This window comes from Cervus canadensis, chromosome 28, assembly GCF_019320065.1.
Source record: "Cervus canadensis isolate Bull #8, Minnesota chromosome 28, ASM1932006v1, whole genome shotgun sequence".
NCBI classification, from domain to species: Eukaryota; Metazoa; Chordata; class Mammalia; order Artiodactyla; family Cervidae; genus Cervus; species Cervus canadensis.
In genome coordinates this window covers 24,535,713-24,561,028 of record NC_057413.1, presented here as the reverse complement: position 1 = coordinate 24,561,028, position 25,316 = coordinate 24,535,713, and the positions used below count along the sequence as shown (strand labels likewise).

General features: G+C 39.3%; 2 protein-coding genes across 3 annotated transcripts in view; one reads left to right on the top strand and one right to left on the bottom strand.

Moving 5' to 3' along the window:
• The window catches only part of ACOT13 (acyl-CoA thioesterase 13), a 14,797-nt gene extending 3,358 nt beyond the window's left edge, over positions 1-11,439 (top strand). Inside the window, exons 2-3 of the mRNA XM_043449307.1 lie at positions 5,646-5,830; positions 8,172-11,439. Coding sequence (XP_043305242.1) covers positions 5,646-5,830; positions 8,172-8,376 — 390 coding nt within the window. The 3' untranslated portion in view covers positions 8,377-11,439. The remainder of the gene's footprint in view (positions 1-5,645; positions 5,831-8,171) is intronic.
• On the bottom strand, positions 10,247-25,316 carry C28H6orf62 (chromosome 28 C6orf62 homolog). Of its 2 annotated transcripts, none has more exons than XM_043449306.1 (5): positions 24,260-25,316; positions 21,080-21,256; positions 19,923-20,045; positions 14,335-14,469; positions 10,247-11,621 (listed from the first exon to the last, which is right to left on the bottom strand). In XM_043449306.1, the coding sequence occupies exons 1-5, from the start codon at positions 24,299-24,301 to the stop codon at positions 11,496-11,498; spliced, it is 603 nt and encodes a 200-aa protein (XP_043305241.1). In that variant the 5' UTR covers positions 24,302-25,316; the 3' UTR covers positions 10,247-11,495. The 2 variants fall into 2 exon arrangements, with proteins under 2 accessions (XP_043305241.1, XP_043305240.1); XM_043449305.1 differs by having other exon boundaries at positions 22,928-25,312.

Below are 25,316 nucleotides of genomic sequence, written 5' to 3'. Positions count from 1 at the left end.
CGAGGAGAGGGAAAAAGTGGGTTCCAAGGAACAGTCCCATCAGATGTGCCCTGAGGGGGAAAAAAAGTCCTCCAAATAATTTCAGAAAACATTGATGTTGTATCCCCCTCTTTAGAACTGTGGTATAATACACATATTTTACCACATGGGGCTTTCCTGATGGCTCAGACAGTAAAGAATCTGTGTGCAAGGCAGGAGATCTGGGTTCGATCCCTGAGTTGGGAAGATCACCTGGAGGAGGGTGTGGCAACTCACTCCGGTATTCTTCCCTGGAGAATCCCCAAGGACAGAGGAGCCAGCCGGCTAGTCTTTGGGGTCACAAAGAGTTGGACACGACTGAGCACACACACACACACAACATAAAGTTCACCATCTTAACCATATTAAAGTATTTAATTCAGTAGTAATTTTTGCATTCACATAGTTGTACAACCATCACCACCATCCATCTTCAGAATTCATCTTGCAGACCTGGAACTCTACCATTTAGGCGATAACTTCTCATTCCCTTTTTTCCCCAGCTTTGCCAACCACTATCTATAGTCTGTGTCTCTGAATTTGACTACTCTATGTACCTCATATGAATAAAGCCATTGCATCCCTTTTATATATTAAAGCTTTCAACTAGTTCTGCAGTAAAGAAACATGTTTCACCTTATCATGTTTAAGTTACTTGCCAATGGAACTCTCACCCCTACAATGACACATGTGAAAGTATATACTTCAGGAGTCTCAGGTGAGATCTGGAAACACCAGGTGAAATCCAACACGTAAATAAGGGCAGGCAGTTCAGAAGCCAGGTTAAACTGTGTCGCGTCATCCTTGTGGAAATGAGAGGTAAAGTGTAGGTGAATGAGCTGTCTAGACTAGAGCACAGACTAGAGAGAAGCATTAAAGATTTAAGACTGAACCCTGAGGACATACAGGGTTGAGAACAGTAAGTAGCCTTTGAAGACTATAGAAATGGTTAGGAAAGTAAGAATAGACCTTATACTTGCTAGAAAAACTTTCAGGCTTTGGCTCTACCACAAAAGGACAGTGATATTACTTAAAGTTGATCCACATGATATGCCAACAGGTATACCTGGACTAGGGAACAGATTATTTAGACTTCTCTCTTGCTATTTGATTTGTGATTTTATCATAATGGGCTCATCATATTTACATTCCTGCAGGGCATCACTCCTTCCTGGGAATGACTCTATTCCAGTTCTACATACCGAACTAGATTAGCTGCAAAAATTCTCCCCAAGTTTGTGCTTTCCCTCTTGAGAGAAGATCTGGAGGAGTGAAGAGACATCACCCCAGTCCTCAATGTATAGGTGGTGAGGAAGGTCTTTCCCTATTAGCCCCTCTTTTCCAGGTTGAAGGCAGCAGAGGCGCTGTAATTGAGAGAAACCTTTCCAACGTGATTATTGTGAATATAGGCCTTCATAGCATCTACCTTTGTAGGCATTCTAGGCTGATTCGGTAAAATCTACCATTTACCAGCCTTTCGGAAAAATACTGCTTATAATCTTGCTTAGCACATCTCTCCTCACCATCACCACCCTGCCAATGAACATGAGTGGAATGGTACTTCAGCTGGTTGAATCTTCAGGGAATATTTAAATTCCTCTGAGCGCTTCCCTAGGGCTTTGTTTGCCTCCCATGGCACCCACTTGTTAACTTTCATTTTTGATCTTCTCTTATAGTCTCTACTGGTTCCTCAGTCAGTCAGTTCAGTCGCTCAGTCGTGTCCAACTCTTTGCGAACCCATGGACTGCAGCACACCAGGCCTCCCTGTCCATCACCAACTTCCAGAGTTTAATCAAACTCATGTCCATTGAGTCGGTGATGCCATCCAACCATCTCATCCTCTGTGGTCCCCTTCTCCTCCCACCTTCCATCTTTCCCAGCATCAGGGTCTTTTCAAACGAGTCAGTTCTTCGAATCATGTGGCCAAAGTATTGGAGTTTCAGCTTCAGCATCAGTCCTTCCAATGAATATTCAGGACTGATTTCCTTTAGGATGGACTGGTTGGATCTCCTTGCAGTCCAAGAGACTCTCAAGAGTCTTCTCCAACACCACAGTTCAAAAGCATCCATTCTTCAGCACTCAGCTTTCTTTATAGTTCAACTCTCACATCCATACATGACCACTGGAAAAACCATAACCTTGACTAGATGGTCCTTTGTTGGCAAAGTACTGTCTCTGCTTTTTAAAATGCTGTCTAGGTTGGTCATAGCTTTTCTTCCAGGGAGCAAGTATCTGTTCATTTCATGGCTGCAGTCACCATCTGCTGTGATTTCAGAGCCCCCAAAAATAGTCTCTCACTGCTTCCATTTTTACCTTTATCTTTCAGTGTTCTTTTCAAGTAACTTAGGGGAGGGCAGGTTTACTTAGTGGACCTGAGTCCAGTGGAGACAAACACACTGTCTACATGAAAGATTTGTGAGGACTGAGACAGTGTCTTCGTGCCTGTAAGACATGCATATACATTTCTGAGCATGGTCTGCAACACAGAGTTAGCCATAGTTGGCAACCAAATAAATACACGTGCTCCCTGCAGCCGGTGTCTTGACTGAAACCGCAATCTATTTTTTTTTAAACAGTGTCCTCCCCTCAGCCCCTCTTCAACAGAGAGGTAGTTCTCCATTGGTTTCTTCCCCCACAAGACATGTTTCTTAGCTCTGGAAAGTTGGGTAGCAAATCAGTCTTCTGATTCGAAAGAAGAATCAGTCTTCATTGTTATCTTCCGTTGGTTTACTTATTCTACTTAAGGAGACAAGAACTGGCAACACTAGGGATTCCCTGATGGTCCAATGGTTGGAACTCTATTATCACTCCTGAGGGCCTGGGTTCAGTCCCAGGTTGGAACTAGGATCCTACAAGCTGTGCAAAGGGCCAAAAAAAAAAAGAATTGGTAACACATAAAAGTATTTCTCTGCCATATCAGAGTGACCAGTGCAAGAGTATCTTTATTCCAGTATACATTTTCAGCCAATTTTGTATCTTAGTATAGCCTTTGGCCTTTCAAGTTGGGTGGGTGGGTTTAGTCACTCAGTCATGTCCAACTCTTGGCAACCCCATGGACTGTAGCCCGCCAGGCTCCTCTGTCCATGGAATTCTCCAGGCAAGAATACTGGAGTGGGTTGCCATTTCCTTCTCTAGAGGATCTTCACAACCCAGGGATCAAACCAGGATCTCCTGCATTGCAGGCAGATTCTTTTTTTTTTTTTTCCCCATATGATCTCACTTCATGTAGAAGTAAGAAAAACAAAAGACAAACAGCTCAGAGATACAGAGAACAGTTGGTGATTGCCAGAGGCAGGAGTGGGTGGTGGGCAAAAGGTAAAGGAGTCAAAAGGTACAAACTTTTGACAACATACAGCCTTGTCCTACTCCTTTCCCAATTTTGAATCAGTCTGTTGTTCCATGTCCAGTTCTAACTGTTGCTGCCTGACCTGCATACAGGTTTCTCAGGAGACAAGTGAGGTGGTCTGGTATTCCCATCTCTAAGAATTTTCCACAGTTTATTGTCATTCACACAAAGGCTTTAGTGTATTCAATGAAGCAGAAGTATATGTTTTTTCTGGAATTCTCTTGCTTTCTCTATGAGCCAGTGAATGTTGGCAATTTGTTATCTGGTTCCTCTGGGAAGGCAGATTCTTGACCATCTGCACCACCAAGCTGAGGGAGAAGATCAGTATTAAAATCAGTATTCTGCAGTAGAAAGTCAAATTGACATTTGTTTTACCTTTTGTCATCCCAGCCAAAGTTAGATAATCAAATGGAACACTAAGAACTGATTTCTATTAAATACACTGTACCTTGAAATTACACTCAACTGCCTTTGGTGACTTGGAGAAGGAAATGGCAACCCACTCCAGTATTCTTGCCTGGAAAATCCCATGGACAGAGGAGCCTGACAGGCTACAATCCGTAGGATTGCAAAAAGTCAGATGTGCCTGAAAATGCAGAGGCACACACGCACCCACCTTTGGTGACTGTGAGGCTTTTCTGAACTGCCTAGCTTTTTCAAACTGTCTTCACCTGGCTAAATTCTGCCCATCCTTCAATCTGCAAATAATTTCACAGGATGCCTTTCCTAATGTCTCTTCCCTGAAAACATACTTGGATGAGTAAGATTCTTACTTCCAGCAACCTGTATTTATCCTATCGGCAGTCATTCACTGTACTGCAGTGTGCATGTATTGTTCCTATAGACTGGAAACCCCTTAAGAGCAGAGATTTGATCTTGTTCATCTTCAGACTGCAGCGCTTCAAAGTCTAATAAATGCCCCAGTAAGGTGAGTTTATATCTTGGGTCTCCTTGGTGTGCATTATTAGTTTATGAGGACATCTTGTGGCTAGATCATTTATTGAATAATGCTCCCATTCTAACATTCACTTTTCCATTGATTTACCTCTTAAGCAAAACATGACATATTACTTAGAATGGTTTGTATTTTATGGTTCTGTTTCTGTTTTATATCAGGGCCTTCTAAGGGGTAGACAGCAGCAAACAACTCAAGTTAGTTTGTGAAGTTCCAAAATGCCTTCCTGGTGGGAGCATAAAAGCTGCTGTATATCTAGAGATTCTACAGTTAGCAACAAGGGAGACTGGGAGGTGGATAGACTTAGACCTGAATCTCAATTCTGTCATATCCTGGGTGATCTTGAGAGTAAACCAGTCTGAATTTAAATTACTACAAAATGAAAACCATCTCTCCCTTATTACATAGTGCATGGAAAGACTGGCACAGTGCCTGACTTATGAAAATGCTCAATAAATAGTAGTTCTCGAGAATCGAATCGTTTAATGCATGAGACACCCCTCCCTTCCCAGCCAGAGACATCACACAGTCATCCATATTCTGTCTGAAAACCTCTAGTGACAGCAAGAATTACTGCACTGGATGCAACACATTCCATTCACAGTTCAGTTCCAACTTCTAAACATTATCTATGATGTTTTTTCCTAGTAAATTAAATAGGATTTAAGAAACACATTTAATTTTGTTTCCTTTCTAAAGATGTTTGATATAACATTTTAAATTAATTGTTCCACATTTTATCTTTCAAGTAATTTTTTCATTATGATACTATAAATGGGGTAAGACCTTAAAAGCAGCAATTTAACTTTGCTGGATTCTATTAAATTTTTTATACTAAAATAGGTTTGTGGTATAAGCTTGTTCTCATAACGTATTGAATTTCTTCCAGCCTATTTTAAAAATTGTTTTAAACCATTCATTATGCAGTCATTCTAAAATTACTTTGTGCAGTAACTAGGGAACATCCAAATTAAAATTACAATGCACCAACCTGACTTTGTTCGTGCAAAATTTCTGAGAAGACATTAAGAAATGCCAGGTTGCTGTACACAGAGCTGAAAAGCTCAGATGGAATGTTTGATTTCTGCAGAGTAGTGGAGATTAAGAAAAACTACTCCTGTTTTTCCCTAAATATTCCTTTTTATTTCAGCACAATTTACTCCAGAATTCAATTCTATCAAGAGAGACTGGTAACTTGATTTTCAGTTTCTGAATCAACTTTTGGGGGTGGCTTGGTTTAATCCAATGACAGTTCTTGGTAGAGCTGTTTGTGCTTTTCTAATACCACCAAATATTCAAAATTCTCTTTTCTTTTCTAACACTTAGGTGACTGTTGTTTCTGCTGCCCCTGGGAAAGTGGTTTGTGAAATGAAAGTAGAAGAGCAGCACACCAATAAGATGGGCACCCTCCACGGCGGCATGACAGCCACCTTAGTGGACGTCATATCATCGCTCGCTCTGCTGTGCACAGAAAGAGGTACAGGCGGAGTCAGTGTTGATATGAACATAACGTACGTATCCAAAGTGTACCCCAAATCACTTTTCTCAATGTGATAACTCATTTCAAACAACTGAGACTACACACGTTTATAACAGAAATAAAGCATGAGTTGCCCTTAGCTGGTCATCCTTAAGTGCAGCTACAGATTTGCCTTAAAAACATTCCATGGTTTTAGAATCTACAACTAAAGGAATTTCGAAGTACAGTATATATTAGTAATAATAATATAAATAATCAGGAATATATAATCAGTGATAAAGGGAAGTCAAGGGGACCTTAGGAAGCATCACTATGAACAAAGCTAGTGGCGGTGATGAAATTCCAGCTGAGCTATTTCAAATACTAAAAGATGATGCTAGGAAAGTGCTGCACTCAATATGCCAGCAAATCTGGAAAACTCAGCAGTGGCCACAGGACTGGAAAAGGTCAGTTTTCATCTCAATCCCAAAGAAAGGCAATGGCAAAGAATGCTCAAACTACCTCACAATTGCACTCATCTCACACAATAACAAAGTAATGCTCAGAATTCTCCAAGCCCAGGCTTCAGCGATAAGTGGACCAAGAACTTCCAGATGTTCAAGCTGGTTTTAGAAAAAGGAACCAGAGATCAAATTGCCAACATCCACTGGATCATAGAAAAAGCTAGAGAATTCCAGAAAAACATTTACTTCTGCTGTATTGACTACGCCAAAGCCTTTGACTGTGTGGTTCACAATGAACTATGGAAAATTCTTCCAGGTGGGAATACCAGAACACCTCACCTGTCTCCTGAGAAATCTGTATGCAGGTCGAAAAGGAACAGTGAAAAAAAAAAAAAAGAAAAGGAACAGTGAGAACTGGACATAGACCAACAGACTGGTTCCAAATCGGGAAAGGAGCACGTCAAGGCTGTATATTGTCACCCTGTTTATTTAACTTATATGCAGAGTACATCATGTGGAATGCAGGACTGGATGAAGCTCAAGCTGGAATCAGATTGCTGGGCGAAATATCAATAACCTCAGATATGCAGATGACACCACCGTTATGGCAGAAAGCGTAGATGAACTAGAGTCTCCTGGTGAAAGAGGAGAGTGAAAAAGCTGACTTGACACTCAACATTCAAAAAACTAAGATCATTGCATCCAGTCCCATCACTTCATGGCAAATAGATGGGGAAACAATGGAAACAGTGACAGCCTTTATTTTCTTGGGCTCCAGAATCACTGCAGATGGTGACTGCAGCCACGAAATTAAAAGATGCTTGCTCCTTGGAAGAAAAGCTATGACCAACCTAGACAGCATACTAAAAAGCAGAGACATTACTTTGCCGACAGAGGTTCATCTTGTCAAAGCTATGGTTTTCCCAGTAGTCATGTATGGATGAGAGTTGGAAAGCAAGCTGAGCACTGGAAGAATTGATGCTTTTGTGGTGTTGGAAAAAGACAATTTTTCCACCTAAGCTACAGAAGATAGGATTTTTGTTGGAAGGGGAGGCAGAAGTTAGAGTGGGAAAGCCAATGTTATTTGACATGAGGTCAATGTAAACATGTCATCAGGTTTCAATCTAAATCTTTCCTTAGGCTAACTTAACATTTAGCCCGTCTTTACTATGGAAATCAGCATGCAGTAAGCAAGTCACAAGATTAAAATGCAAAGGGTCTTTTGAGATTAAGATGAACAAAAAGAACTGCTGGGGCATTGAGGCACATATTCAGCAGTTCTTCCCTTATTCCATGTGATGAGGGTTAAGACCACCTGATGACCCTGCTTTGCCTCAAGACTATTAGGAGCGGAGATCTTCCAACCTAGCACTGCACTTCATGATCTTCCAAGATACTGCTATTACAACCATAAAGCATCTTTAATAAGCCAAACATAATTTTGGCCTTTAAAAGTCTGTGTGGCTGAAGTTTTGGCCACCATCAGGAGCTGCCTGAAATCCAAGAGGGCCTTATATTAATTCCTTGTAGTTGTTTTTAAATCATTTTAGAGCTGAGTAACTTCTGCATATTGATAACAAAACAGCAAGTATTACCTCACATAGGAAGTTAAGCAAATTAAACGAAAGCTTGGGGGAATCTTTCACTAGCCCCAAATAAATATGAAGTAGGAAACCTAAAAACAAAGAAGGGCCGCAGGGCTGGGGAGCAGTTGAAAACCCCTGTGTTTATGGGAAAACAAACTTGTGTACGTGTAAGGAATCAATAAGAGCTAACTTGGGTCAGGATCTGCCATTCAAATTAGAAAGGACAGAAAGTTCACTGATACTATTCTTGAACTACCTAGGAAAAAAATAAGGCAGCTGTTATGAGATGCACTCAACTTTCTCTTTTAAAAACTATTTGTTAATTTAAATATTTCCTTTCAAGGTACATATCACCTGCTAAAATGGGAGAAGACATACTGATTACAGCACATGTTTTGAAGGAAGGAAGATCACTATCATTTGCTTCTGTGGATCTGACTAACAAGGCCACGGGAAAATTAATAGCACAAGGCAGACATACCAAACACATGGGGAACACACCATCTGAAGGCAACTCGAAGAAGTCCAACAATGAGTGTCCAGAGTAAACCTGACTTGGACAAATATCATTTTCAAAATAGCACAACCAGAAGTAGCCAAGAAAGTGTCTTTGGGGAAAATGCCAGAGATCAAGTGGGATACAGGACAGGGGGTTGTCTATATTCTTTGATTTAGAGCCTCTTAAGTTTTAGTCAGTAATCCGTGATACTTGGATGAAAACACTCAGCTCAGAGTGTTTTGAAAACAGGTAAAGCAAAGCTCACAGGGCCATTTGAGGTAAGGTTACCTTATAACTAAAACCCAGTATCATGCTAAAGGACAAATTAATGATTAATCCTTAAAATGTAGGTCCTCAGCTCTAAAATGCTAAGTTTTTTTAAAAACCCAATTCCATTATGGAACTTCAAAGCAGAGGAACCAAAGGCCACACTGAAAAAGAAGAGTGAGCAATCCTCAATAAAGTTTAAGGCAAAGGAGATTAGTGATAAATAGCCCAGTGGGTATGCTGCTTTTCTGACAATTCAGGATTGGTATATTTTATAGTGGTGGTAGTGGGAAGCACAGAATTACCCCTTTTCTAGTACCTAGGATAAAACCATGCAGATCTTCAATCTCCTAATGCTTGGTATTGGAAAGACCAAGTTCACTAATTGTTTAGTCAATTTCTCAAATTTCTGTCAACTGTGGTATTTATAATTGGTTTCTGCATCAGGGTCTTAGTTCTAACATTTCACAACTGATCATAAAGAAAGGAAGTAATTTCCTTTGGAAGTTGGAAACAGTTAACAGTTAAAGGTTGATGATCCTTTGGTTGTATTAGAATACAACATGCACATCAGAATATATATAGCCCTGTTTGCTGGAAGGGCAGAAGCAGACTTAATAACAAGTGAGCACATAGGAAACCCAGATCTAGTATTGCCCACAAAAAGGAACTTGGGATCCTTGGAGAAAACAGCTGATTTCAGAGCTGGGGGGTGGGATAGGGAAATAAGATGAACCTATCTTGTATTTGAAAGTCAAGAAGTGCTCAATAAAACAAGGCGTGAAAATTACATAGCAGTGTATGACGCAGAGAGCTCAAACCCAGTGCTCTGTGATAACCTAGAGGGGTGGGAGGTGGAAGTTCATGAGGGAAGGGACATGTACACCTATGGTGATTCGTGCTAATGTATGGTGGAACCCACACTACTGTAAAGCAATTATCTTCCAATTACAAATAAATAAACTATATACCATTGAAAAGAAATGAGTCCATACTGTTTAGGTGACAATAAATGGCTGAGACAGGAGAGCCCTTCCTTGTTAACAGAACGCTGGCACATGTAGAGGAGAAAATATAAAATAGTAACTATAAAACGGGGAAAGAGGACACCACCTTCACCAATGAATGTGGACATCAATAAAGAGCACATGAGCAGTGTGTTTCTGGATATTAACTTCAGGGGGGTGTAACATCACTCACAATGGGCAATGACCAGGATGCCCAATCCAAATTTAACCACAAAGGCAATCAAATACCAAATAAGGACATTGTTTTTTTGAAAAATTGGCCTGAACCCTTCAAAACTTGAGTATGGGGGCAAATTCTAAACCTTGGCACCTAGTTCCACTCAGGGCGGTTAGGTAGAGTTTAGAACAGTCCCTGACCAGGAGAAAGTGTTCATTTCAAATAGATTCCAATTGTCAATTGATCAGAAAACATGGAAGTGCATTGTGAAATTAAGAATATTTTTGTCTTTTCCACGAAGCCAGGTATAAGGCCAGGATGGTAATTGTTAAAAGCTGACAAAATGTCTTTGATTCCCAATTCCTGTTGAAATTACAAACCCAACTTCTGAGTTTATGGTTTAGCCATGGGCTAAGGTCTCAATAACAGGTACCCAAGTGACTTAGAAGAAAAGTTACCACTTCGAGTTTTGTGTATTCACCTGAATAGTCAGGGAACTTTCACCTATTTTATTTAGGTTTTCATTTATTCAAATTCCAACCAGAAGCTAAATACAATTGGAAACCGGTAAGCACTAAGTTTTACTCCAGAGGAGCAGGATCATTTAGATTTACTCCAATAAAAGTATGCAACCCTTAAGCAAAGCTTTTCTTCATTTAAAAGAAAAATAAAACAAAACTATACAGTAGTCTTTCCTTATGTTCATTGCACAAAATGAGTTCTGCTTTTAGAACTTTGACACTCAATGGTGTTTTTTTTCCTCCCCGCACAATTTAAGATCCCAACTTTAATAAACTTTTCTACATCAAAAAAACCCTAAGTTTTCCTTTAGGATGGTGTAAAAACCAGTATTTCTGCACAATTCACTGGAATTGTTTTTCTTTATAATAAAAATCTCTTCAAAACCAAAAAAAAACAAATACCAAAAGGAAAGTCCTCTCCCTATTGTGGTTTCTGCAGCTATGAATGTATTTCTCAGTTTCACAGCTGCTTAGCTACTTCAGACTCCAGATCTGCTTTAACGTGTGTGTAACTGTGTGCACACTCAGCAGAATACTCTTTCATAACAGCAACTTGGGGAAAGAGATCTGGAAATAAAATACATACATTTATGAGTACCAGGAAACAAACATGACCCAGTAATACATGAGGCAAGACTGCCTAAAATGAGATGCTTTTAAAAGATTTCTTTCCCATGGTTGTATCTTCTTTTTCTTTTTTAAACAACCACTTTTGGCCATTAGAATGAATCTGACACTGCTCTGAACAACGGTGATTATAGCAAAGCTATAAGTTTTAAAAACGTTGTTTATACCTGTTACATTCACTTCTCACCCTCCAAATACTGATGACAGGTGTCAAAGAGGCCAACACCAGCACAAATGGAAAGACCATCAAAAATGAGTATCACCTTGTGCTTCCAGAAACACTTAAGCATTTCAGTGTACAACTGTCCTTTCACTTCACATTTTTAGTAAGATGCTGATGCAGTGCAGCAAATACGCAAAGCATCTTCTTTCACACAGTCCGTGCAGAAGACATCTAATTTAAGTTCTGAGATACAAATGATTAAAAAAAAAAAAATCCAGGATGAACGAGTTTCAAAATGCATAGTGTTCTGTGCATGAGTCCATTTTTCTTTAAAAGAATCAAGTGGTAAGAAAAAAAAAATTGCTGCTGCACTCTCTGATCTTCTCCATTTTGCTGGTCAGCACTCTATTCTGGCATGTAAGGATGGAGGTGATCCTCAATGGTGCCAACTGCCCAGTGGGTAAGCTGTTCCTGTGGCAGGTAGAGGCAGATGCTGCATAACTTGAAGATTGTAGCTTTGTTTTTTGGAGTCTGGAAAGGGAAAAAATTTTTAGAATATTCTTAAGAGGACCTCAACGTAACTGGCCCATTATCACATGAGAATCTCCCACAATTTACTAAGCATTTAAGAACACAGTAACAAAGCACACAGAGTAAGGCAAGAAAATCATGGTCCCTATTCACAGGGACCTTGGTCTGGTCAGGACAGAACCCTGACATACGAAATACAGAAGAGTCGTCAACATGATACTAAATGTTTACAGAATTTATGCAGACTTTAAAAAGTTACGAAAGTCAAGACTACTAGCTAAAAGAAATTAGGATTAAAGGCATATCATGGAGATAGATTTGAATAGAGGTTTGCAATCACGTTTGTATACAGAAAGACAGCAGATGTGGTGAGAGCAGAAGGTAGAGAAATTAGAAATAGGTTAAGAGATTTAAGCACATCCTGAGGTAAAGGACAAGCCCAAAGTATTAACAGATAAATCACACTCGTTAAGTATTTTTAAAAGGAAGTTACCATTTTAACATCTAACTTCTGATAAACAAGGGCTAGGTACTTTCACAAAAAACTACTGCTAGTAAGTGGACAATGAAGTCTGAACCCAGAACTGCCTTCAAAGTTTTGCATCTTTTCACTATAGCACCTCTTAAAAAATAAAAGGCAAAAGGAACAGAAGGTGGACTTTGCCAATGTCTGAAGCAGTCTACATACCTACAAGCAGAATCCATACATGTATATTTTTTCATTTTAACTTTAAAAACTTAGGACTTTCATTTACTACATTTATAGAAAAGAACATGATCACAGAAGTTATTTGTCCAAGGTCTCATGGCCAGTAAGTTACTGCATGTACGTTAGAATCCGAATTCTAGGCATGAGCTTCTAGGCACCTCCCATTCAAAATATTTTTGGTCTAGCCCTTATCATATATTTTATGTTAGAATATAAAGGGCAAATCTCTGCTAGATGATTTCAATCAAATTTCTTAATTTCTTGATTTCCTTAACTATAAAATGAGTAGTAATATCTATACATCAAAAAACTGTTATGAGGATTAAATGAGCTCATACACGGAAAGATCTTAGTATTGAGTTTGGTGCATAATACAGTTGACTCCTAAACAACATGGGTTTGGGCTGCTCAGGGCCACATATAAGTAAATTTTTTCAATAAATATATCATAAAAAATTTGAGATTTGTGAAAATTTGAAAAAATCCAGATAAACCACATAGCCTAAAAGTATCAAAAAAAGGAAAAGGTTATGTCATAAATGTGTAAAATATTATGTACAGATGACACGACACTTAAACACAGGGATTGGAACACAGACCCTAAATGCATTTGAAAATCTCCACGTATAATTTAGTCTTCCCTCCATACATACAGTTCCACATCAGCTGACTGAACCAACCATGAATTCAGCCAACTGGACTGAGCAGTATGTATTTATCAAAAAAATTTCACGTGTAAGTGGACAAGTGCAGTTGAAACGCTGTCATTCAAGGGTCAACTGTAGACACTACTCGAATATCCTGCTCTACAGTCTTTTCTCAGTAAGTAACTCAAACCAAAGTATACTATAAGCAATTAAAAAGGATAAGAGAGTCAACCAAAAAATATTCACCACAGGAGCACTAAGGTAAATAAGAAACTAAAAACAAAAAAGGCCCCAAACAAAATACACCCCACCTAAATTGTATGGTTTTCTATCAGTTTTACCACATGCTTCCAGTGAAATTAATTTTCTTAACTCCCAGTTTTACTTGTAACTACACCATAAAATTACTTTCTATAAGGTACAAAATGTACAATCTTCCCAAATAGCCTATCAGCTCCATGAAGGTAGCAGTATGACTCCCACTTCTAATTCTCTAGTACCTTGCACAGACTTGCTCAAATAAAAACAAAAACATTATACACAATGCAATTAATATCATACTTTTTAAAAAAAGTATTTAAAATCACCTTCTCAATGAGGCCTTCTCTGGTGACATTACCTAAGAATTCACACCAAACAGTATATAATTCCCTCTTTTCTCTTAGTATTTATTACTTACCTACTTCTAGGGTTTCCCACAATGAAATGCCAACCCATAGGGCAGGAATTTCTAACTTGTTCACAGCTATACAATACCTGACACTTAGCACTCATCTGCTGAATGAATGCTAAATAAATTACAATGATGCTATTTTTAACAATTAACAAAGTATCTATTACCCACTATAAATTCTAAGTGATGACATTTATTAGGCTTAGGTTGATAAGAATAAACATTTTACAGAATAAAAATCAATTTGGAATACTTGGATTGCTACTTAAATTGGAAGTACTTATTTAAAATACATGTGGACCTTTAAAATATAGATGTGCTTTCATCCTTTTAGATATTTAAAAGATCTAGGCCAGTGCTTCTCAAAATATAAACATGTTATCAATCTCTTGAGGATTTTATTTAAAATACAGATTCTGATTACTGCAAACTGAAATCATGACTTTTAGAAAAGTTCCCCATGTAGATCTAACATGCAGCAGTTTGGGAACCAATGTTCCAGGTTAAGGTCAGGACATCTGTTTCTTGGTTTTTAAATAACTTCAAAAATAATGCAATACTGAAGGGGCAAATCATAATTAAGTAACATACAGAAAACAATTTACTAACCAGTAAAGTTTTAAAATGAGCCCTTGTGTGGTTTACCAAAAAAAAAAAAAACAAAAACCCACAACAGCAGCTTACCTGCAAGTGCTGCCTGTCAATGAAGAGAAACACCGACTGGTTAGGATTGTTGACAACAATTCCAGTCTTGTCCTTTCGGCTCAGTACATGCAGAAACTGTTTTTCATAGTCACCGTGATGAAACTCAAATTTGGCCTAAGAAATAAGACATTTACATGTAACTACAAGCATGTTACACTACCTAAAACATCTACTGCACCCATATGCATACAGTTGTGCTCTCCAATATGGTAATCAATAGAGGCTACTTACATTTATATTAATTAAATGGAATTGAAAATTCAGTTCTTTAATTGTACTGGCCGCATTTCAAATGATCAATAGTCTCATTGGTAGCTGGTGGCCACCATTCTAAATAATCTCTTGGGATACACAAGATTTCATCACAGAAAGTTCTTTTGCATAACACTTCATAATTTGACCTTCAAGAAAAACTATACCGAAGTGACTAAATTTTAATACTCCTTTTAAGCCAAATATCATTAAATAAGACTTTCAGACCCACTTAGCTCAAGACTCCTACTTTAGTACTTAGTCCAGTAACACCACCCATCTTTTTCTTATATAACAAAGAATGCTACAGATGGCTCTTGGAAAGAAATCTATTTATATTCCAATCCCAGCTGCACACCTCACTACTTACGTGACCTGTGCAAACCCCTTAACTTTTCTAAATTTCAGCTTCCTCACCTATAAAATAAAAGGGCTCTAACCCATCAGTTAAGAGGAGTAAATGAAAAGTAAAACCACACCTGAAATATACCTTCAGGCCTCACAAAGTTGAGTATCTAAGGATACAGGAACCCCTCAAATTTAAAAAGTTTTTATACACATTTTTTTCATATTAGTAAAGTTTTTTACATTATGAAGAACAGTTATCAAGTCAGTCATAACATTCTTTTAATCTTTTAACATTAAGAAGATTATCCAACAAAACGTCTATGGAGAGGCCAAATGACAGGTGAAAAGACCAGGCTAACAGGGAATTCAAGAAACCTGGAAACCTTAAACAATCTATTTTAGAATAGTGAATTGTAAAAATGATTATTAATCCATTTGGTTCAAACAATCTTTATTCTCCCATTATGTCAAAGACAGTAGAAAATACTAACATGGAAAAAACATCAGACCTTGATGTCTAGGATTTTACTACCCAGTAGCTTTTCTCATAAGCCATAACATAAAATATGGTATCCCCTAGAGTACATCATGAGAAATGCTGGGCTGGAAGAAGCACAAGCTGGAATCAAGATTGCCAGGAGAAATATCAATAACCTCAGATATGCAGATGACACCACCCTTACAGCAGAAAGTGAAGAGGAACCAAAACGCCTCATGATGAAAGTGAAAAAGGAGAGTGAAAAAGTTGGCTTAAAGCTTAACATTCAGAAAACTAAGATCATGGCATCTGGTCCCATCACTTCATGGGAAATAGATGGGGAGACAGTGGAAACAGTGTCAGACTTTATTTTTTTGGGCTCCAAAATCACTGCAGATGGTGACTGCAGCCATGAAATTAAGACGCTTACTCCTTGGAAGGAAAGTTATGACCAACCTGGATAGCATATTAAAAAGCAGAGACATTCCTTTGCCAACAAAGGTCCGTCTAGTCAAGGCTATGGTTTTTCCAGTGGTCATATATGGATGTGAGAGTTGAACTGTGAAGAAAGCTGAGCACTGAAGAATTGATGCTTTTGAACCATGGTGTTGGAGAAGACTCTTGAGAGTCCCTTGGACTGCAAGGAGATCCAACCAGTCCATCCTAAAGGAAATCAGTGCTGAATATTCATTGGAAGGACTGATGCTGAAGCTGAAACTCCAATACTTTGGCCACCTGATGCGAAGAGTTGACTCATTGGAAAAGACCCTGATGCTGGGAGGGATTGGGGGCAGGAGAAGGGGATGACAGAGGATGAGATGGCTGGATGGCATCACCAACTCGACGGACACAGGTCTGAGTAAACTCCGGGAGTTGGTGATGGACAGGGAGGCCTGGCGTGCTGCGATTCATGGGGTCGCAGAGTCGGACATGACCGAGCGACTGAACTGAACTGAACACATGACTCTCAACCCACTCCAGTATTCTTGCCTGGAGAATCCCATGGACGAGGAGCCTGGTGGGCTACAGTCCACGGGGTCGCAAAGAGTTGGACACGACTGAGCGACTTCACTTTCACACATGACTCTACATAAAATACTGAATTATACCTTTGCACAAATATTTATTGAACTCTATATGAAAAGCACGTTATTAGATACTGACAAATATAAATAAGATTATCTCAATCTTAAGGGACTCACATACTGCTGAAGAGGAAAAGCACATAAAAACGTAAATCCTAACTTACTTCAAATCTTTCCCAGAATATGATCTGGTTATTTGTTTAAAAAAAAAAAAAAAATCTTAAAATGGGTTCTTACTGTTAAAAGAGCCATGAGAAGAAAGAATAACTAACTAACAGTAGACAATGAGGGCAAGTTTAGCAGATGATTTTGGACTGGGCCTTAAAAGATGACAATAATTTTCCCTGGGGAAAATAAAAATGGTAAGCAATTTGGAAAATGCCACTCTAGGAAACAGAACCTACACAAACACAAGTGTGTAAAAATCAAGACGCTGCTCAAAAAAGACAGCTTCAAGTGTTTCACTGTGGCACATATCAGGGTGGATGGAAGAGGCCAGTAGATAACACACTGACAAGAAATTTAAGTGAGACTGAAAAAGGCTTTGCCTATTTTGCCTGTGTTTCTGTGGCACATCAATTCTATCCTGTTTGAATATCCAGAGTTTTGGGAAGGAATGGTCCACACAAAAAAGAAAACTAATATGCATGTAAGAAACAATTCCCAGAAGGCAAGTAATGAATGTTTTCATAGCATGATGAAGAGCTAACCTGCAGCAAAAGCATTAGGAATGAGGAGGAAAGAGGAGACCAGGCCAACTGTAACAGTATCTCCCTGTACTTCACAGAACTATGAATATAGCAGAACTCAATATTTTAAAACCAGCTTTACTGTGGTTTCTATTAAATCTCACTACTGAAGTATTCTGATTTTAAAATGCTTTGAGTCAGAAAAAAAAGGTGTGTCAATTAAAGTTTGCCTTTCCTTCACCTATCTTGAGAGAATAAACCCTGCTATTTTTATTTAAGGTTTCTCACTCAGGATATTTAGATTAAAATTACTTCAAAGAAGTTTGATTGTTTTTACACTGCTAATTATAAAAATATTACCTATATCCTAGATAATCCTATATCCTACTGCTTATATTCAGTCTGTAATTTAAAGATTTTATCATTCAGGGAACTTTCCACAGTACAGGGTAGTGAGTTAAGAGCGTAGGCTTTATAGTCAGTCTAGACTTAAGTCTTGACTACCACTTAACTGCATGACCTTGGATTATTTACCTATCTGATAGTTTCTTTGCAAAAGGAGGTTCCTATCTACCTAGTTTAAGGACTAAGTAAGATTCAACATACATCAAATTTTACTTAAAAGACAGCCTAGCAGTCAACACTCAATATAACAGCCATGATTTTAAAGAAAAGTAATACTTGAGAAAACTATTTTAATACAACTATTTTTTTAAAACAAGGTCTGAGAGAAAGACAGGGTACTAGAAATTAAAAAAACATACTGTGATAAGCAGACCTAAGTTTTTCCAATGGGATATTCTGAACTGAAAAACACACACAAAAAACCTAACAGTACTTTTGGAGAGCAGCGCCATTAAGGTTTAAGACCTGCCCTGATAACATAACATGCCTTTTCCATTCCCGTCTTCTATATTGAGCTTAAATTCTCCAGCGCGTTCATCTTAGTCAGATGTCGTCAATTAAAACAACACAGTAACATAGGACATTCACCTCTAGTTAGCCCACTGTCAAATGAACCTTAGAAAAAGGAATGACAACTTATTTGAGCTATGTGTAGCAACATAACCATGGGGACAGGACAAGGATACCAATTAAGTCTATTACACCCAAAAGCACTATAAAGACATTTCGCTAGAATGGATAAAAGCAAAATTTTTTCAATGACAATTTTCATAGTCCGATATGCAGATGACACCACCCTTACGGCAGACAGTGAAGAGGAACTAAAATGCCTCATGATGAAAGTGTAAGAGGAGAGTGAAAACATTGGCTTAAAGCTCAACATTCAGAAAACTAAGATCATGGCATCTGGTCCCATCACTTCTTGGCAAATAGATAGGGAAACAGTGGCTGACTTTATTTTTCTGGGCTCCAGAATCACTGCAGACGGTGACTGCAGCCATGAAATTAAACGACGCTTACTCTTTGGAAGGAAAGTTATGACCAACCTATACAGCATATTAAAAAGCAGAGACATTACTTTGCCAACAAAGGAACATCTAGTCAAGGCTATGGTTTTTCCAGGGGTCATGTATGGGTGTGAGAGTTGGACTATAAAGAAAGCTGAGCACCGAAGAATTGATGCTTTTGAACTGTGGTGTTGGAGAAGACTCTTGAGAGTCCCTTGGACTGCAAGCAGATCCAACCAGTCCGTCCTAAAGGAGATCAGTCCTGGGTGCTCATTGGAAGGACTGATGTTGAAGCTGAAACTCCAATACTTTGGCCACCTGATGTGAAGAGCTGACTCATTTGAAAAGACCCTGATGCTGGAAAAGATGGAGGGCAGGAGAAGGGGACGACAGAGGATGAGATGGTTGGATGGCATCATCGACTCAATGGACATGGATTTGGGTGGACTCTGGGAGTTGGTGATGGACAGGGAGACCTGGTGCGCTGTGGTTCACGGGGTCGCAAAGAGTCGGACACTACTGAACTGAACTGAAGCAATTAGTTCAAAATAATCCTTCTAAAATTTAGTTTGGTATACTTAGTCTTTAAATAAATGTAGTTACTTCTTAGTTTGTCTGATTGGTAAGTATGTTCATTGCAAAAATTTATTGAACATATATTATTTAATTAAAAAAGGAAAAGTTACCTTATCTGACCTAAAACTAACCATAATTAACATTTTGGTGGATCTTGTACTTACAACCATGCACACATATATAGTATAAATAAAATTACATTAACACACAGATAAATTCCCTTAAATAAAACATTAGAAATTGTCAAGCACATTAAATGACAAGTCAAAACATAGCAAAATGTCAAGGAAAGTTAATTAAGAACCACTACTAAATTCTTTTCTCCTATGAAGCTTTATATGCAAATCAACTCCTAGGAAAGGGTTTCTTCATTCATTTCTTGGATGAGATTTCCCTGAGAACCAGGGTTAAGTTACAAAGTATTTTAGGAGTGTGTGTGGTGGAGGGAAGAGATTTTCTAAAGCTTATCTATGGGCTCCACTGTCAATCAACAAATGTCTACCTTAAAACATTTTTTCTGACCATAATTTAGTCAGAACCACCTCAATCTCAAGAGATTCTATATTCCAAATGCTGTCCATTCCTACAACAGTAAAAAGGCCAGGAGGGACTCTTGAAGGAAAACCTATCAGAAAGCATATTTCTAAGGAATTTCTTAAATTGGACCCTATTCTCTGAGTTTTCAACTTATTTATGTGTTCACCACATTTATTTTAGAATAAAATACCTGAACAGGCCTAAAAGGCTCATCAGATTCCTTCCACCTAGAGAACAGGAGACAGACAATTTTTTCAATATCATTCCGAGGCCAAAGAATGAAATCCATCTCCTGAGTACAGCCAATTACATCCTGTAAAATGCCACACACACACAAAACGTTACTTTCAAATAAACAAAGCCATAACAAGCAATATCACAAATTACAGGGTCTGACTACAAAAACATTTTACAAGTGCAAAAGGTTCACTATACAGCTGACGCTTAAACAACCTGGGCAGGAGAGACACTGATCAGAGTCGAAAACTGCATGTAACTTTATAGCCAGCCCCCCATATCTGCAGTTCTTTACCTGTGGATTCAACCAACTGTAGACTGAGTAGTACTGTAAATTATTTATTTAAAAAAATCCACTTATAAGTGGGCCCTGACAGTTGCTGCAAATCTGTGTTAAGGGTCTACCATGTGTTGTGTCTTTTAAGAGGTGACAAGACTGTATACAATCTGAATAGTTTACGACCTAATTCTAATTTTTATCTTGTAGAGTTCACATATAATCAATCAGTCTAATAGTTATCATACTGAGATCTAAACTCATCAGTGCACAGTGAAAACTGCAACTGAAGCTCTCATTTTTTGTCTTTTAAGTTCTTATACCATTATTTTCACTCTTCAAAATCAGACCCTAATTAAGCAAAGGTGTCCTGGAACTTCTAAATCACCTTATTACAGGTGAAATGTTAATTCTATCATATGCTGATTATTGAGGCCAATTAACCTCTTCCAGACCACTACATGGTTATCTCCAGCTGCCCCCCAAGCCTACTAATGATGGGGCCCTCTTGTTGAAGTTACTTTGCCCACAGTAACTTTCAATGAGTTGCAGAAGTTTAGACAAACCGCCTCGAAAGTTCTGTATTTACAAGGGGCAAGATGTTTTACTCTCCCCTGAAAAAGGAAACCTCAGTAATATAATACATGCATCACAATAATGTACACTATTACCAACAGAGTAATGCCTAAGAAAGTTACGCATGCTTTATTTAAATTCCGTTTTTAAAGAGATTTACAATCACCGTTCATTACCCATTCTTAGGAGGGAAATAAAAAAAGGCAAGTTTAACTCACATAAAGTCTACCCAATCAAGACTTAAAAACAGAACTCACCCTTCTCATAGACTGGTATCGAGGAGCATGGAGCTGCACCACATCTTTCTGTAAAAGCTCTATGGAACTTTCCAAGGAATAGCTGGAATCTCGCACACCTTTCAGGATATTTTCTTCATAATTATTTGTCATAACTGGTATAACCTCAGACACTTCAAAAAGTGCTGATTTTTTCTTCTAAAAGGAAAAAAGAAAAAAAAGTGTATTAACCTACTGGTAGCACATTGTCTTCTAACACCCAGAGTTCATAATACAATTTTTGTAGCATTATTCTAACACAGCAAATTCTTAACTGAAGCCATTTCCGTACAGAAAACACAGATTTTCAAACTAGGTGGATTCCTCTGTTCTTCCCTCAACCCCCTTACTTCCCAAACATATACAAATAGGCTATTATCAGAATGTTTAACTGCATGTTTTTTTTAGCATTATGGTAACCATAACAAGAACTTATTTTGCACAGTACTTCTTAAGCAATGAGAAACAAACACCAGATACCCCTGCTTTAATAAAAAAACAAAACAGTGATTTACTCCTGACGCAAATTCACTCAACTGGTTCTACATACAGCAAAATCAAACTCTCAGCAGTTTAAAATCAAGGCTCTAGGGTCAATTTCCATTATTCCTTCTGGGTATTATGTAACTACAAATGTCAATATTCAAAAGGAAAGGAAAAAATGTCCACCAAACCTTCAAACTTAGTTAAGATCAAGAACTCATCAATTTAGTTTATAAAATTCATGAACTGCTCAAGACAACTGTCTGGATACTGTCCAGTCAAAGACTTCCATAGGTGTGAGAAGAGCTAGATGATATAATTTGCAGCATCTGAGATCTAGTCTATTTTTATCTCGTATTTCTAGTAAACCTATATTATAATAGTGTCCATTAAAATCTGGTCTTATCAATTCTGCAATTAACGAAAAAAGAAAAAAGCAAATCCGTGATATTCAATCTTGAGACAATCATTTCAAAACAAACCACTTTCGAAACCACTTTTTATGCTATACCTAGCAGCTAAGAGAGTTCTTAAATACTAATAACTTTAATAGTGGGAATAAATATGTGAGAAACTTTCAAATTAAAGATATACCATGCCAAGATGGTGTTCCTGATGTGAAATTAGCTCACAACTTAAGCACAAAATCAAAGCAGTTTCCTTAATATTCAAAACCTAACCTCATATCAAATAAAAATTATCTAAGAAATTGTCCATTATTTTAAGTTGCCAAAAAAGTTTTTATCAGGTTTTCTGTGACTACTCACAACTCATTATTTGCTATTTTACTGTGGAATTAACTCTAACACCAAAAAAAGTGTACACTTCTTTTGGTCATGTTGTACTTCTAAAGACAAATTAACCTTTACAGTAATTAACTGCTCCTAAAAATAAAAGTGCATTCTATTTCACTAAATGTACCATGAGAAAAAATAAATTACAGCATGTAGCTTAAGAACCAGAAAGCTTTCAGCAAGTAAACATTTTGATTCCAATTCACTACTTTCAAACATTCTATATACCTCAGATAATCTTTAAATTCAGTAACCAAGTTCTCTATATAACTCCACGTAAATAAAATTTATTGTAAAACAAAAACGCGAGTTTTACAATGCTACTCACCCCATGTTAACTAGAAGTGGATCCTACTCAGCTTTAGAATTACGTTATTTCCAAACCACTGAGCACACAAGCCTTTCATTCATGGTTACACCCTAACTCCTCTGACTGAGGGTCAAAGTTAAAGCATACAAATGAAGACTTTTGTCCACCACTCTTTAACCCTAATCACGTAATACACACTTACAAAAAACCTTGTGCTAAATCACATTAAGAACTTTAAATTACCTTCTCCTTGAATACAAAGGCAATATACATCTTGAAGTCAAACTGGTCAGCTAGAGATTCTTTTTTCTTTCTAAGCTGAGCACGTAGTCTGTTCAGAGCTTGTTTCTTCCGGGAGTTTGGGTCCCCCATTTTGAAATACAGGTGGTACTAAAGCCTTTGGAAATTGTCACTAAACTATGGGCACTTTTTCTTAAGACTCAAGTACAACAGAAACAAGTCATTTTTTTTCCTGCTAATATGATTGTATAGCTAAAATCACGACTGCAACCCAAAAACTGCACCTTCTGGCAATATTAGGAGACTGTCATATTACAGGGTCAAGAAACAAAAGCTGCTGTCCAGTCATGTTTGGACAAGAAAGGTTTGGGGTCAGATGGGAAAAAGGAAGGGAAGGAAGGAAAGAGAAAATACTTAAACTAACTTTTTGGAAAACACATTTGGCTTAACTGCCAAAATAAAGGTGGGGGAAGGGAAAAACCTGTGAATAGGATTTAGGTGTGCAATAAAACACAGTTGACACCAGTCCAATCCTTAAAATCCATCCGGATCCTTTTCCCCTCTTTTTAGAGAAGGAATAATGAAAAGGAATGAGGAGGGGGACTGTGATCCTTACTTTCCAAATATCAAAAAGGAAAAAAAAAAAAAGCCACCAAAATAACCTCCCCCCAAAACCAAAACAGGGTAGGTGAATGAAACTGAAATATCCAATTGGACTTTATCCAGCCAGATTCATGGCTGTAGTACCTAATTAATTAAGTTATTTCAGATTTCACTATTGCTATGTATTATCAGTGCGTGTTATTGATTACACTTGGTAGTGAGCAAAGAGAAAAGTGCAAAATCGGTAGAGAAAGAAGGGGAGAGGTTCAGGGTTTCCCTGCAATCAACTACAGTGTTTACCGGGGGCGGGCAGCTGTTGCCCAAAGGAGCCATAAGAAAAAACAGCGGAGTCATTACCAATTTCCCCATCACCCACATTTTCACCATCAGGCGGCTGCTAATGCTGCTGCCAAGGAGAATCATGATGGCAGAAGAAAAAGGGGTATATAATACGATATAATGATGATTCCGGCTCTGTGGTTAGACCTGATTAATGCCCGGGATCCCAACACCCCAAGTCCTGCAATAAGTCCTACATTCCCCGAGGGACCGTTCCCTATGAATCTGCCCGCGTGCAAGACGGTGGGGAGTGAGACTTATCTTTTTGTTAGCATTGCTGAGGCAAAGGTGGCGGGTTCTTCTCCCAAAGCCCAGGCAGTGCCCGGGGACCACCTGCCTTCCACCCCCCGGAGGTCCCACTCCCGCCCTTTGCCTTCAGCGGCAGCGACTCACTCGCACCACGGGAGACACTGGATCACTCGGGTTTTCACTCATTTCATCGTGGAAACAATCCCCGCCCGGGTAGAGGAGGCGGGAGAGGGTAAAGGGGAAGGATCAGTGGGAAGAAAAGAAAATAGTTGCGTTAATATTAATTACTTTTTAAAGTATGCCCACCCCACCCCACCCAAGGAAAGAAAAAAAAAAACAAAACACTAAGTTCCCGGATTCCGGATTCAGCTCTCACGTTGAACAGACCATGTTTCCCGACTTTGGATGGCTTAGGGCGGGGTCGTTAGTTGGCTTCCCGAAGGAACAGGGGGGATGGACTGGAGGCGGCTGGGGCGGGGTGGGTGACGGGGAAGTCCCCTCCCTGTCCCCGCGGAGACCGGGACTGGCGGACCGACTCTCGGGCGGGGTTCGGGCCCTCTAGCCGCAGCCTGCGGGCGGAGCGGTGGCGGCGGCGGAAGAGGCGGCGGCGGTGGGGGCGCTGCTCGCAGCACGGGCAGGAGCCATGTCAAGAGAAAACCACCAGCCAACTGAACCCCTCCATCCCCGCTGCAGTGCGCACTGTGACCGGGCCGCCCGCGCTGCTGCCGCCGCTCAGCCCCCACCTGGGACCCATAGTCTGGCTCGGCGCCCCGGGCGGCGGCGGACGGGAAGGACGCGGGGACGGCGGCGACGGCGAAAGAAAAGAGAGGAGAAACGAGGAGGAAGGGGGAGGGGGGGTTGGATTTGTACTGGCGGCGGAGGGGGAAGAGAGGAAGGGGAGGGGAGCCCTGCGCTAAAGGGGGTCTGTCAGCGAAGGAAACCCCCCAAAATAAAAAGTTATTTCAGTTCAAGCATCTGCTCTGGAGTCTTTCTTCTCCGCACGTATCGAGCTCCGGCTCTCGGAAAGAAGGTCGAGGAGACCCGGAGGGGGGAGAAGCCGAAGCGGAGAGTGAGCGTCCGCGGTGGCACAGGCTGGTTTCCCCCCCACCGGTGGCTGCGGAAGCGACAGCGGCTGCCTCGGCGCCTCCCAGGTCCGGGGCAGAGTCGCGTTTGAGACGAGAAGCGAGAACAAACAACTTAA